The sequence below is a fragment of the Triplophysa dalaica genome, chromosome 9 (genome assembly GCF_015846415.1).
Source record: "Triplophysa dalaica isolate WHDGS20190420 chromosome 9, ASM1584641v1, whole genome shotgun sequence".
Lineage (NCBI taxonomy): Eukaryota > Metazoa > Chordata > Actinopteri > Cypriniformes > Nemacheilidae > Triplophysa > Triplophysa dalaica.
In genome coordinates this window covers 7,889,958-7,905,788 of record NC_079550.1, presented here as the reverse complement: position 1 = coordinate 7,905,788, position 15,831 = coordinate 7,889,958, and the positions used below count along the sequence as shown (strand labels likewise).

The 15,831-nt window shown below is 35.9% G+C and overlaps 1 protein-coding gene across 1 annotated transcript in view; it reads left to right on the top strand.

Moving 5' to 3' along the window:
* ptgir (prostaglandin I2 receptor) overlaps positions 1 to 14,001 on the top strand; it is a 34,186-nt gene extending 20,185 nt beyond the window's left edge. Inside the window, exon 3 of the mRNA XM_056756240.1 lies at positions 9,641 to 14,001. Within this exon, the coding sequence (XP_056612218.1) occupies positions 9,641 to 9,919 (279 nt within the window). The 3' untranslated portion in view covers positions 9,920 to 14,001. The remainder of the gene's footprint in view (positions 1 to 9,640) is intronic.
* Positions 14,002 to 15,831: the final 1,830 nt, after the last annotated feature.

Genomic DNA, 15,831 nt, shown 5'->3' with positions numbered 1-15,831 from the left:
CACCTGCGCAGCCATGGGCGTGCATTTGAATTCATGAAAAATTCGATACCCTTTCGTTGGTGTCATGTGTTAGTGTAGTAAATATAATGTTTGAGTTTGCACAACAACAAATATGTTTTCAGAATCGTGCACAGTCAGCTCAATTTTGAACGTTAAAGAACCGGCTTGGCAGGGTTGCCAGATCTGTGAAACAAAATCCTTCATCACAAACCTAACGGGACTGGGAAGGCCGCTGTTTCCTAGCCGCCATTTTGATCATTAGCAGTCACACACATCAAAATACATCATTTCTTTCCAAATACTTCTTCGTTCATTATTTCTCATGTAATGTATACTTTTATTTATTCAGTGACACATCAATTATTTCATTAATGTAGTGTCACTCAACTCTGCCCTCTTGCAATGAGTTTTGGGTAATACGAACCATTTGAGTGTCTATTGATCTGCACTTCAAATTTTCACCGGAAACAGCTGAGACCATTCTGGTACTTTGTGAAGACTAATTTCAACACACTATAAGTTTGGTACTTACTCATTCTTATCGCATTGTGCAGTGCCAATTAGTTGCTACGGGTGTTATGGGTGGTTCTCAGTATAGCTCAGGTTTCTCATAGGCTTTGAGATTGTTTGCCCATTTAATTTCCCCATCTGAAGAATATTATACCATAGTCTGTTTAAATACTCGATTTTGATTGGCTGGAAGGTGTTCATTAAAACCGTTAATGCACAGGTAGTTCCAGTCAGTTTGATCAATGTTTGAAATTAACTGTCATGATGAAAACTGTCATTTTCACCTGTCTGATCAAAAAGTACACAGCAAACAGCTTTAATCTTGCAAATTTTCATGATATAAATGGGATAATCCAGGCCAATTGTGCAGTAAAGGTGTAATGAACTGGTCTTGTTTTATTCTGTTTAATAAGGTCTACTTATGACATTTCTACATTCAGAAACATCAAAATCAATAAGTAATAGGCTATTTCTTACACAGGTTTCTAGGCCGGCTCGACAAATCCTCGGTTTTAATGGGCATTGAAGATTTGGAAGTAAACGCCCACTGCTTTGATCGGATAAACTTAAGTGACACCTTCTGTGAATTTTGTTAGGCACGTATCGTTAAATTACACATTCGCCCTATTCAAACAGGATTAGTATAATCTGGAGACCTCATATGATTTATAAATTACAGTACCTCCCCACATCTGCATTTCATGTGGCGCATTCGCACGGGATAAATGAAGCCTGGGATTTCTCTCAAATTTACGGACTTATTTTCCGGATATGATGGCAAGGCTTTGCATATAGTTTGTATAGCCTATAGTTGTATGGTATTTAAGGATATACATTTTGTATGTGTTGCATTTCACGCCCATCACTGAGAAATACTGTGTCAGAGCACACAGAGCCTCAAACTGCTGCTGTCTGTGTGGTTAGGCAAGATACAGTATCGAGACATTTTTTCAATGATTGGAGGGAAAGTACGCAGATGTCTCTGAGCGGCTGAGAGGCGGCGGTAGACATAGAGTGGAGGGAAATGACGATATCTGATAAAGACAATGACTGTCGGAAAATGCTCAACAGAAATGTTATGATGGATGACTAAAAAAATGGAGATGATTGATAATGGATGAAGGAAATATCTTTAGAGGTATTCACAGTTCACTTGAGTATGTAGCAAAATACTTGTTATGGCCACACTTTGTAACAGTCACCCTGACAACATTTTCCCATCATACTTGTAAAACTGTTACCGAAACCTCTATGTGATAATCTGTAGATGCGGTAAAAACCACACATCTGTTTTAAATAGGCCAAACTTGTATGTAAAAACAGGAAATAATGTCTTGACGTGTTCTTAAGGCATGGGAATAGTTTGCTTTTATGAACGATTCAGTTTCATTTCTTCTGAGGAAGTGGAACCATTCTGCTTGTTGTTTTAAGTGACATATGATTTCCTTTGAACTTCATCTGAAGTCTGTCAAGTGCACAAAGCAAAAAAAAATAGCATAGCTATACTTTATATGCTGTGACATAGTAAAATGTGGCACATATTCACCTCATGGATCTCAACAAGGGCTATATTTATGTCATAGTCATGAACAGTACAGGTGGTATTAACGGGAAGGACCTTCTCAGAATGCCTCATCCACATTTGTTTCTTCACTTCCGTGAAGTGAGATTGTACATTTTAAATGCACATATCTGCCAAAGGTTAATGTTGTCTATTCCTAAGTACACTACAAAAGCTTGGCCACAAACCAAATAGATGTGCATCTTGTGCAAATTACAGAATGTATTATTGTACTTAATGGTTATAGGTAAAGCTGTCCGTACTCTAAATGAGCAGATAACCAGAAGGGCCATGGGGGTCAGTGCATTTGCGGTTGGTGTTCACTGGATGTGTGGTTATTCTCGAACGGGACGTGAGTTCCAGTCTGGCTCGATCATTTCCTGATCTCATCACACCCTCTTCTCCACATCATTTCCAATCTTATCTCTACGATCGATTTCAATTAAAGTGGCCCAAAAATGATGCTGTAGGGTTTGTAACAGCGGGCTGTAATGCATGTTTCTGATGTTAACTTTCAATTCTGGACACATTTGTGGTTCGCACAGTGAGATAAAATAGCTCATGCGAAGCCACTCGGCTGTTGCAGTAGGGGAGACTGGGGACGGTTGCAACACTTTCTTGTATTTCCTACAGTTTCTTTGAAACTGTTTTTAGTAGAAAGTCAACATTTTAATATGTAAAACCCACATCTGTCAGCTTCCCACCTACACTGCTGTAACATGCATGATAATAGACGCACAATTTATACTTGAACAGACAAATGTTGCAACTGACCCCATAACAGGGAACAGTACAAACACTCCACATGGACGGTTGCGACATTAATTCAAAGGAAATAAAAATATTAATTCTATAACATAATTTTGCAATTTCTTGACTTTTTCTCTTTTCACTTTATAGTCTTTACAAAGTTAAACTAGTCTAGTTCTAGCACTAAACAGGCCAAATATATTAAATAAAAAACAAGATACTGAAAATGTAGCCTCCTGAAATACTTCTCTGGACTGAACTGTGTCGTATGTTTGTATGTTTGAATAGTTAAATTGATTGTATAAACACTAAATTGGAAAAAAAATGTTTCCAAGTAATGAGTAACAAACCATACTTATTATTTTGTATTATTATTGTTATTATTGTTAGGCTATGATTTAATGCAGGCTACATTGTGGTCTAGTCTGACAGAATCTACTTTAAAAGGTGGCTATTGAAAGAGTTCTTTATTAATCCATAAATTTAGAATTGTATTATGCTAATGTGACAATTTTTTACATTTGTGTTGTCATAAGGGACCGTTGCAACAACATGTTGTAACCGTCCCTACAATGGCAACCATGAAAGAAATTACTATTCTAGCTACACCGAGTAGTTTTGCGTTTGACACTTGCTATCAATGCCTTTTAGAAGCTAAGAAAACACTTATTAAAATAATATTAATGTATAATGGTTCACACAAACAGTTTAGACAGTAAGAGAAAAACTCAGAGCATTAAATAAATTACTTTTTTATCTTGAAATTTGTTTTGGCTAGAAGGAATGGTCACATATGTCAGATTTTTTCCAGAAGGGTGAAGGGGCTAACTACTGTTCACATATGCAGTATGAGCATCATCACTCTAGCTTATTTCCTGACTGGAGGAATAAGCCATGCAACTGTGCCATGTTGCAACTGTCCCCCCACTACATGACAGAGTTTATAATGACTAGCAATGACCGTGATTTTGGAATCTTAATGTATTTTGTATTTAGGTATTGGAATTTTATCTTATGTTTAAACCATACTATACTATACAAAAAACATTTTACAGATTTAATTAACAGATATTTAGGGATGCACCGAATGTTTGGCAACCAAAAATATTCGGCTGAAAATAGCAAAAAAAGCATGTTGGGGGTTAATAAGTGAAATGGCAGAATACATTTTACCAAACATGACTTGTGATACAATCAAGCAGTCACCAGCGCAGAGAGAGAGAGAAAATGTGTTGGCGGTGTGTGTCAGAGAAATACACAGCACAGAATTTCTGAAAGACAGCGTCTTTACCGGTCAGTAAGTTGTGTAGGCCTCCATCAGACTATGACAGTTTGACAGTAGCCCCACCGCCGCTGGTGACCCGCCGTTGGCAGAACTCTCTCTCTCTCAATGGCTCTGGTTCTGCGATCCCGGCCAGGAGTGCACCTTGTGAGAGAACAGTCAGCTTTTGTGGGTGGAGTTTTGGAGGAGAGATGTGAACTGAAATGGTTGTCAGTCAGAATTGCTTGCATGGATGTTTTTTTTTAATTGTTTTGCAGTGTAGCCTATAATAATCAAACAGTTTCCGTTTATTCATATTTTTAGCTTGTAATTTTGAATGACATTTTTTTTTGTTAAGCATATACTTGTTTTGCTGAATTTAATTTTAAGTTATATTGTATTGTATTGAAAAGCAAGAGAAATATGTTAAAAGCACATTTTGATCATTCAGTTTATGCAATAGTGAAAAAATTGGCTAAATAAATAGAAGAAATACGAAAGCCATGTTCGGTGTTTGGCACACGTGTTTCATTTTTATTCGGCTTTGGCCAAGAATTTTCATTTCGGTGCATCCCTACAGATTTTCCAAGGAGTTTTGAAATACAGCAAATAAACAACAAATTTACCAGAAAAACCTTATTTTACACGACAAAACTGTTAATTTAAGGTATTTTACTGGTTCCCAACATTTTTAAGTGTACTTTTGAAATACAGTAAAAAAACTGCAAATTTACAAGTAAACCGTGTAATCTTGTGTGACAAAAGTGTTATTTTGGTGAAATTTCATTGACACTCCAGCAGCCGGAAAATTGAATTTGTTTAGTGCGAACATGGGTAGGTCTGCTGGAAAAACTAGACTTGGTTTGGTTTGTGTGAAAACTAAATATTTTGTAATAATTTTACAACAAAAAGTAAGGTATAGAGACAAGACATCCAATTTCACAGCAATTTTATTTTCAAAGGTGGCTAATTCATACGCCTGCATTACGTTCAGGGGTGTGGGGGTGCTCAGGTTTTTTTTTAAATGGGTTTCAAAGTGCAAGTTTTTGACAAGTACAACATTATTGCCTCCTGGTAAACTTAGTTTTTACCAAAAACAATGACATCATACACATGCACATTACACGTTCAGTCTGTAGGCATGCGCAAGTATTCCCAAAATGATAATGGCGGCCTCCATGCTGTATGTTTATGACCGTTTCTCTACCAAATAGTAGATTTACTCAACCACTACGACCAGCGGAGACATGTTTTTATATACACAAACTATGAACAAACAAACACGCCGACAAAATGTATCTAAAGCTCTTTTAGCTTAAAATAGGGTATTTCTTTAAAGTGAAACATCACCATCCACTGGCTTGGCCTGCATAATACAGCGCTTTTAATCAGTTTCGCAGATCCTTGTTAATGCAGGTTGATTTGAAAATGCTGTCCTGTGTACTTCTCAGTTTTTCATTGTGTACATGTACTCTTAATTACGAATTCCCATTAGACCGGGCTGTACCAGCAGGTGGTGAGGAAGCCAAAATTGCTTTGGACCAATTGATCAACACAAGTGTCTAAAACAATCTTAAAGAGATACGGATGGGCCATCTTTGGTGTCCTGTCACAACTTGATTTGCAGCCCACCAACGGGAAAATAACAGCGCTGGAGGACCATATGAGGTCTTATGGACATGTAGGGGAATCATTTGGGGTGTGTTTGCTTAAGGTGTTTTGACAACTGGTGAAACTTGCAATCGCAAACTCACTAGTGATACCTTGCAGAGCTGGTGGCACTGGATGTCAATTTATTTGCCAAAGCAGATGATTGAAAACCTTGCAGGAATGACTCAACACAGCAGCATTAATGTCATTCCTGTAGCTAAATATTAACTTCTACATGATTGAAGTTGGATATTAAGCCTCAAACAGCAACATTTACACAAATCTATCCAAAATAAAACAAATGATTTTTGGCTCACGCAGCATCCAGCATAGTTATGGTAGTCAATGTATTAGATATTAATGTTGCGTCTGGTGATGTATAAACAATGATATCACCACATAGCTGCTGTTGCAGACAGCAGGGACGATCTCAACTAAACACAAAGCGCAACAGCACTTCTTGTCAGTTTAAGAGACACTACGCAGGTCTTCCCGGTAGCATTGTCACAATACCAGCAGAAGTAGTCCACTCATGCATGCATTCTCTCTAAAAGAATGATGGATTGTTTTTTAACCCAGCGTTGGGTCAAAATGGGACGAACCAAACCATTGGGATATAATTTAACCTTTGCAGAATTGGTTCAGGCCTTAAATGCTAGGATAACCCAACAGTTGGGTTTGTTCCTTTTTGACCCAATGCTGGTCTGAAAATACAACACTGTCACTCCCGACTCATCACATACTGATGTTCGTGCAGCGCACCTTTGCATTGCTTTTAAACGTGCACGTTGCGTTTTACGACAAGCGGGTTAGGCTTCTCCGTTGCTTTAGGTTGTTATGTATACGCTCCAGACCGAGACACATTTAATTCATAGCATTTGTAAAATATTCAGATCAGATGCTTAGCAGACCATCAAAGTCGTCATGTTTTGTGTGCAGTACGCATGTGGCAGTGTGTCAGGAAAACTAGTACATCATAAGCAATGTATAAGTATACGTGTTGTGTAACCCAGGGTTAAAAAAACACTATGAACCCAAGTTGTCACCTGAACATTGAGGTCAGGATGCCTGCAGGTCCTTTTTATGTTCCTGACAGAACATCAGATATTTCAGGCAAGAACACACAAATTTCTTACGACATTTTCAGTCTAACTCAATCATATATTAAAGCTGTGGAGTGAGAAGCTGTCAAGAGGAGGGCAGCATCTGGACAATAAAATATGAGCTAATATTTAGTGCCCTTATAACCGCCCTTAATCTTGATATTTCATCAGTGCCAACACTACAGAGAATATAAATAATTGCAGGTACTTTATCAATCCAATAAATCACGTTAAATAAATCAAGTTTTCACAAGGCTAACTGACATTTATTGCAACTTTAACATGATTTTTTCTGACATTGATGTTTGACTTGTGTTGAGAATCCTTTCCGTATGTGTACACACTCTTTCTGTTCCCCTGAATGTGCGTAAATTGTGAATTATTTAACAGTTTAGGGCTGATAATAGTTCAGATTGCAATTAAATAAACTAAAGATAATAGATATGAACTTTGAGGTACATACACAGCAAAGTAAATTTAGTTTACTAAAATTAAAACTTTGAAAATGTTCCTGTTCATTGAAATCAAATAAAATATTGACCTTAAAGTTATTGGAAAATCTTCACTCACGGACAAATTTAAATCTTAACTCAAGAATGAATTGAAGTAAGTTTAAAGCAGTAAAATTGTAATAATAGACTAAAATTAATTAATTAAATTAATTTTAATTAAAAAGATTAATTAATCTTAAAAAGCAACATAAAAAATAAACCAATAAATTCTGAAATGACAAAAGCATATACTAAAATTGTTAAAATTTTAACTAAAAACAAAAAAACAAAAAATCTAAAAATGAAAGCTAATTTGAAATAATAATAAAACTGAATAACACTAAAATCAAAACTATCACTCTGCACACAGCATGTTGAAGGTTTTATCTTTGGATCAGTGAAAAACTACGGTGACTTTGGTTTCCAGAAGGTTGTTTTTGGTGTCATGTGTTTGGTTTTGCTTGATGCAAACGTTGAATTAATTGAAAATCAGGATGTGAAATCAAATAGAAACAGGCGAGGAAAGAGATTTGGAATTGAAACCATGACTGATGTCTTGCCTCTTAAGAACAACATGTTCCTCAGATTTGGAGAACTTTCTCAACAAATACAAAACAAGCTCTATCCCAAAAGCTAGAAGGACAATCATTTAGAAGCCACGTGGAAGTCTATAAAAATATGAAATTGGGAGAATTTAAGAACAGTGAAATTAGACTTCCTACATCTGCTGTTCCTACATCCTCCTAACTGTGGCCATGGTCTTGGTTTCTGATTTTAACTTCAAACTCATGTGATGCACAACGCATGCTAACGTGCAGAGATTTGTTCTTTCCAGACCACAGCCTTAATCGCAGAACAGATCTGTTGAATATTTATTGCAGGAAATCTGGAACTGATAATAATACTTTATTCATTCAGGTAGACATTTTGGGCAGGTTTGTTGTGCTGGTTCTCAACTTGGTTTAAAGCGGGGTTTTTACCAGCCGAACACTGTTGACCTAAATCATTTACTTAAGTACCCCCTGAGAGGAACTCCCCTGAGGAGGTAAATATTTCAATTTAATATTTGCACATTTATCTTTTAAATAACTATTGTTATAAACATTTCTTTGGATTTTTTTTCCAAAGTAATGGAAACAACTTGTATGTGCAATGCATTTACAGGCACATTTAGTCATTTGGCAGACGCTTTTATCCAAAGCGACTTACAGTGCACTTATTACAGGGACAATCCCCCTGGAGCAACATGGAGTAAAGTGTCTTGCTTAAGGACACACTGGTGGTGGCTGCTGTGATCGAACCAGCAACCTTTGATTTACCAGTTCAGTGGTTTAACCCACTAGACCACCATCTCCACATGCTAGACATGCTAGACAATGCTAGACATACAGTTTACAAAACACTCCATTATTCAACGTGAAAAAATTAACACTCAATAAATTGAAAGAATTTTAAAGCTGTGAAATCAATTAAATATTCTGTTTAAATTGTGTAAATGTAAATAAAAAAATTAAGTAAATCGTATTTACTCAAATATTTATATTCAAATTCAATTCACCAAAACTATTTAGTGTATAATGAATATATAATTTGTTAATTAAATACATCTTTTTTTAAGTTAATATAACTGTTTATTTTTGTGATATTTACTAAGCCACATGAAGAATTTTTCAGGGGACCCCTGCAGTTCCCCTGTCAACCACCAGGTGTTCGCACACCCCAGTTTGGGAATCCCTGGTTTGAAGGAATAGTTCATACAAAAACGATATAAAAAAATCGATCAACGTTTTGTTTACTACTAATGTTCTATTACTAACAATTACGACATTTACACAATGCGTAGCAAAGCCGTATACCTTTCCTTTTTTTGTGTGAAACACCAAACGAGTGATCTAACCAAATGTCAAGCACTAGTCTTCATCCACCTTCACCAGCTTTGACAGTCCTATAGATAATGCCCTCTGTGTTTCACACAACATATCAAAAGGATAAGTGAAATATTTCATTTTAAGACAAACCTTGTTTTGTCTTTAAATGGACAAACCTGCTTTACAAAACAAACTGACATTTGTGTTGTTTTACAGCTAATCCTCATCTTTCACATTACATTTGTACAGTTATGATAGATATGTACCGTGTATTGTGCTCATATACAGTCAGTGTTCTCAAGATGTATTGTTTAAGAAAATCACAGCTTATCTGTCAAATGTTTGCAGACTAGACAAAGATAGATTGAAGTTTAGAGAGAGGATGTTTTGCTTTCTTGCCTCTCCCACTAATCTAATCTCTCTCTCTCTCTCTGTTTCTCTCTCAGATTTGTGGTTTTGTGAACGCCTTTAGTCCGGTAGGGAACGACGAGCAGAACCTCATGGCTTTCCGCTTCTCTGCCTGTAACCCAATCCTTGACCCTTGGATCTTCATCATCTTTCGTAAGGCGGTCTTCCACCACCTCCGAGCGTTCTTCCGCTGCCGTTTCCCCCATGATGCCGTGAAGACCACAGCTCAAAGTGCCCTGTCCTTCCCGCTGGAAGGCGGAGACCCCAGCCACGGTTCCAGCATTCAAAGCAAGATCTACTGCAGCCTCCCACAATGAGATCTTGAAGAACAGTGGCATTTCTGGACAGAATACTTATGACGTTGTGCACTAGGGTATATCAGGAGTGAAGGTGAGGAGACTTTGTGAAGTCTAAAAAAGACGGTATGAATGTGTCTACGAACCAAGAATGTTGAAAAACGGACAACTGGGTCTGGCCAAAGTTTCATGAAATGGAGAGCGAAAGACTTTGTAAAATTGGGATCAACGGTTTAAGCTTAAGCAAACTCTTCCGTGCATGTAAACCACAGCATGTGGGTGTGAAAACGACTAGAGGACTAGATGTGCAGGTGTGCACGTTACAATGACTAAAACTAAACTTATAAATACAACCTTTAAAAAAATGTGGTGCAGTGACACATACCAGAAATCACATGCATACACAAAACAGAATGTACAAATGATCACAAGCACAGAAGAATATCGGCACTTAAAGTTAGCATAAAAAGAAAAATATAATCTCAAGATTTACCAAACCGTAGCCTTTCGTCAATGGAACACACTCGTGTTTTATTTTATAGCGTTTTGATGCTGCTATTATTTCATACAATGATAGTGAATGGGGACTGAGACTGTGTCACTAACATTCGGGCTAAGATCTTGTGTTCTGTTGAAGAAAGAAAGCCTTATGGGTTTTGAACAACATGAACGTGAGTAAAGGATGGTAGGATTTTTATTTTTTAAGTGAACTGCCCCTTTAAGAGAAGGGGAAGTCCTAATTTACTGCAGTACTGCAGAATGTTCAACTATGAGGCGATTCATCACATGTACATGTTGTGAAAGCATTTTAAGGCTTTTCACATTATGTTTAACCCGGGATGATGTCTTTTTTATTATTGGGGTATTAGCCACTTCTATCCCTGGATTATGCAACACTTCCCACTTTAATTCTTGAAGGGAATTAGCAACTTCTTCTAAACAACACTGAGTTGAGGTGATGGTTCTCCCAAAAAAATGAAAATTCTATCATCATTCACTCACCCCTATGTCATTTAAAACCTGTATGACTTTCTATTGCAGAATACAAAAGATATTTCGAAGGACGTTGGTAGCCAAACAGCATTGGTCCCCATTGACTTCCATTGTATTGATACCAAAGCAGACATTTCTAGACATTTCTTTATTTCAAATGTAAATCTTGCTGTATTTGATCATTTTGTTTGGAGCACGAGAGGTCATATCTGATAAACTGCCCAATAATGTTGATTTTCAGACCTACAATCTTAGATATGTTTTGGCGTAAAATGTGATTTTAAAGGGAATTTTTTTGTGAAAAATGACATTTCAATTTTTGTATTTAATCGTGGAATGCAAGTTCAAATAACCTAATTGAATAATTATGGTTTAATTAAAATAATATAAAGAAAGACTATAATCGGTTGGGCTTCTGTATAGTGTAAAAAGCTCTGACCATGTGTTTAGACTTCTGCTCAAAGTTGAAACTATCCCCAAGCATGCCTGCTCTCAAAATCCTAAATATTTATTATAAATCTGTGGATATCTGACTGTAGATACACTTGCTGCTGTCGAAAATATTTGCTGGGTATTTTAATGGAGCTGTGCAACATTCTGCTGATATTTATGGACTGTGTGTACACAAAGAGACAGTCTCATTATGTGTAATAGGGTCATTGTCATGATGCTATTTGTATTAGAATGGAAAGTTTATGTTTATTTTGTTTTAAAAGTAACCATTAAACCTTCAAGACATCATACTTCCATAGCTTTACCTACCATACATTTATATTGCAAATTTAAAAGTAATATTTTCCCATGCCTAAAATAAGGTAAGTGTTATTTATTATTACAAATCCTAGAGGTCTGTTCATTTGATCATAGAAACATAAAGAAACGGCATTGTTTTCTGATAGACTAAACACTAACAGTGCCTGGTGTTCAAAACTGGCGTTAAAAGGGAAGTTATCACTTAAGCTTCTGTTACAGAGTAAACAAACTAAGTGATTGCTGTCGTTCACGCAAACAACATAACAGGTTTGACTTGTGTGTGCAGTGCCAATATATGTTTCCTCTCTTTCCCATCATATGTGCAGGAAATGTGCTGTCTGGATGCGTGCAATGAACATGACGCCCTATGATGTGATATGATATTTTGTCAATTGATGCGTTGTTGAATTTGGTTTCTTCGCACGGTACATCATGCAACAGATACTGTTCCATTGCACTCTGCAGCTTGAGACATGTTGACCCGTAAATTTGCAATGCTTGTTCATGGAAAATGAGTAAAGAAACAACACCCTCTCCAAACAACCACAGGTCTTTGACTGTTTCTCAGAATATACAATGATATATTATTCACATGTTGGGTTTCCATGTTTTAAAAGGAAATTTTCCATAGACATGACTTCCATACAGATTATTCTGTCCCTTAACCCTTGTCACAAAGACAATAGACGACAACAAGATGGCCAAATAATGAAAAGGTTAAAACTATCGTTAAAATTCTTGTGTGAACATTTCTTGGGTAATTTAACACAGACTTATTTATTTTCTTTTTCCTAATCTATCTCGCCCTACTGGTATTGGTGTCATAATGTGAGAACAAACTGCATAGGCAAACGATTGTGTGTTTGCTCTATGCTGTCAGTCGAAGCAATTGTACTATAGATTGAGCAGCAATGCTAAAATGTGTGACAAATGTGGGTTTCTCTTATGCAACAAAATAACAAAATACTTCATATTAAAACTTCGTGTCCAGTTACAATATATTCTCATGTCCAATAATTTAATTATCACCCCGCTTTGCATCCTGATAAACCTATCAGTGTTTATTCTGCGAAAACCCAAATGACTGCACATTATCTCTTGATAGTATTAAAGGAATAGTTCACTTCTGTCATGAATTACTCCAAGTTGTTCCAAACCTGTTTACATTTCTTTGTTCTGTTGAACACATTTTTGGAAAATATTAGCAACTGAGATTTCTGGGACATTATTGACAACCATAGTAGGGACATTTTAAATGGTTGTCAAAGGTGCACAACTTTTTGCTTTCTAAATTCTTCAAAATAAAAAAAAGGAAGAACAAAAAAATGATTTGACCATTTTTCCTACTATGGTAGTCGATGATGTCCCAGAAATGTTACAATCATACAGTAACATTTTGCATATCATCATTTTAACATAGTACATTAAACAGCCATTTAACTGTAAGCACCTGTGTTAATAGATTGTAACAGAATTTATTAATAAATAAATGTTTAAAGTGTCTGAAAATAAAAAGCACAAAAATGTCAACTTAAAAAAGTGTAAAGCCTGGTCAAAAGTAAAGTAGCCATCTGAAAGTTTCAACATACCAGCCAAGCAAACGGAGCGTTCCACGAACAATACTTTTAGGTTCTATGAATGTTCTGGGAACCAAAAACTAAAGTTTGATTTATGTAAAGATAACTTTTCTGGATTAACCAAAACAAACCTTAAAAATAATGTTCTGGGAACCATTTCGGGAGTTTTGGCTGCATGCATCACTTCATACACCTGGAAGTTTCAGATAAACAATTCTTGGCAGCAGAAAGTGAATAAATCGCGGTGATCTGATTATACTTAATAAGACACAAATTATCGGAAGTTATCCGGAATACAAGAATCTAAGCTTGTGGTTATTACAATTTTATTAGTGAGTGATGAGTCACTGATTGTATTTGTGTTTTAGCCACAGTTACACCCTGCATGAAAACACATTATTGTATCTTGTTGCATTAAGCACACAACAAGATGAATTACACCAAAAATCTTTTTTTTTTCAATAATTTTATCCTATACAATATGTCCGATATCTCTCAATGGTGAGATTTATGGAAACTTACAAAATAAAGGTTTATTGTGTATCTATGTTATTATGTTCATGTTTCATGCAACATATTCTTTTTAATAAGGAAGTGAGATGAGAGATTGTATTTTTTACTGTAAGTTTATGCGACAAGCTAAATGCTCTTGGAAAGTCTCATGATCTTAATCATTTTCAGCAGCTCTTAAGCAGCGGAGACACAACAAGCCAAATGATTAATGCATTAAATAATCAAACAAGGTTCCACTTTCTTTCCATATCAACACGGCATGACCGATTCAACACGTCATCCCAAAGGTTAATATCACACTAATAATGGCATCGTGCTTTAGACACTGTTTCCGGTGCTCTTATCTCAGGATCCGTTCACATCATCATTGTGCTACTTGTTTCCCACAGAAAAGGGAAATGTTGAGTGTGATGCCAAACACAAGGATTTATGATTATAGTGCCCTGCGTACATGTTTGATGGGAAGTGAGAATACCTTTGGCAACAAATATCAGACATGCGACAGATGGCAGAGCTTTTTACAGAGCCATGAATCAAACTTTGTTAACATTTCTACACGATCCTGTTGGTATTTGCGATCTTATTTGTTTATTTGAAATCTACGAAAGGTCACAGATCCCCGGGACTGTTTCAGTTGTCTGCATCAGATGTAATGGCTTGGTTTGTTTTTTATTACCTTATGTAGGGCTCCTGAAAGGAGTGGTGTGGTACTATGGCCGCAACAGTGATTTAAGGCTTTACAATTTTAAATTATAAAGAATTGTACCCAAAAACATATCAAAAGCTTCAAGATCCTTTTGTCTTGGTATTCCTATAGTATAAATACTACATACTATACTATACTTTTTTCATGTGTGCTACCACAAAATAAATTAATCTTATTCTAGTGAAGTTCAAATGATTTTAATCCATACCATTGCATACTAACTAACAAATAACAATTCAAAGTGTGAAACAGAAGCTAGTCAGTTTGTTGTTTTTACAGTTAAACTGTCCAATACAATTTAATTGCTATTAATTGCACAAAAGGCTACGTCCAAAATTTTATCCATCATTAAAAATATCAATATACAGTATGAGACTGTTATATATTAGAGATGCACCGATAAATCAGGCAATAATCGGTATTGGTCGATAAAAGCAATTTTTCACATAGTCAGCCAATAGTTCAAAATTAATAGTAATTACATGAATTAACAACATTCATAAAGTTACGAAATATTCATTTATCTTCTGTATTGTATTGACTGATATACCTCTGAATTATTGGTGGTATCAGTATACTGTAAAAATCATCAATAGGATTTACAACATAGACATTTTACAAACATTTTTGTTGAAAATTGAGTAAATCTTACTAGTTGTTTTTAAAGTGTGTTGATGGATACATTTAGTATTATTGCACCTTAAAAGTTAAGAGGCATTTGTGTCAGTCCAAGGTTTTTCTATGAAACTGTTAGTTTACTTGTAAATATAAATACACAAGTAAATATGAGTACATGTGGTCACATTGCTTTTCTCAGTTTATAATCGATGCCACACACCGTGATATGAGGGAAGGTGGAATTGTGCTGAGAGGAAAAAACAGGCAATTTTCTCCTCCATTTACAATTGGATCAATAAACAGATGTCAGCTTTAACATTGGGTGGCACACAAACATTTTCCACAGTCCCGGCTCACTGCGTTGCAGAACTCTCATGAACTGACATTCCTTCTTCCCCATGACCAGAGTTTCAACCACAGGTATCAGATTTTGCATTATATCCCATGTTAAGCAATTCAGTATCACAATATTATAATATAGTTGTATACCAGACTTTCTCTAATGTTGGTTGGGATATATTTCTAATAAATAGGCATCAATATAAAGCTTCAATGTTTGTTTTTTCGGGAACAAAATGATCTTTCCCCAATCACACCATGGGGAAAAGCAATCTTTTGTTAAGAAAAAGGGTTTGTGTCGCATCAAACTGCTTTCCAGCTGCCGTTTTTGTAAAGTAGATCATTCTACCCAAACTAACCTCAAATAGGCATTTATATAATTGTTCTGCCTTCAGTTAGATTAGACAATTAAGGTCCGTTCTTAAAAAATTAAA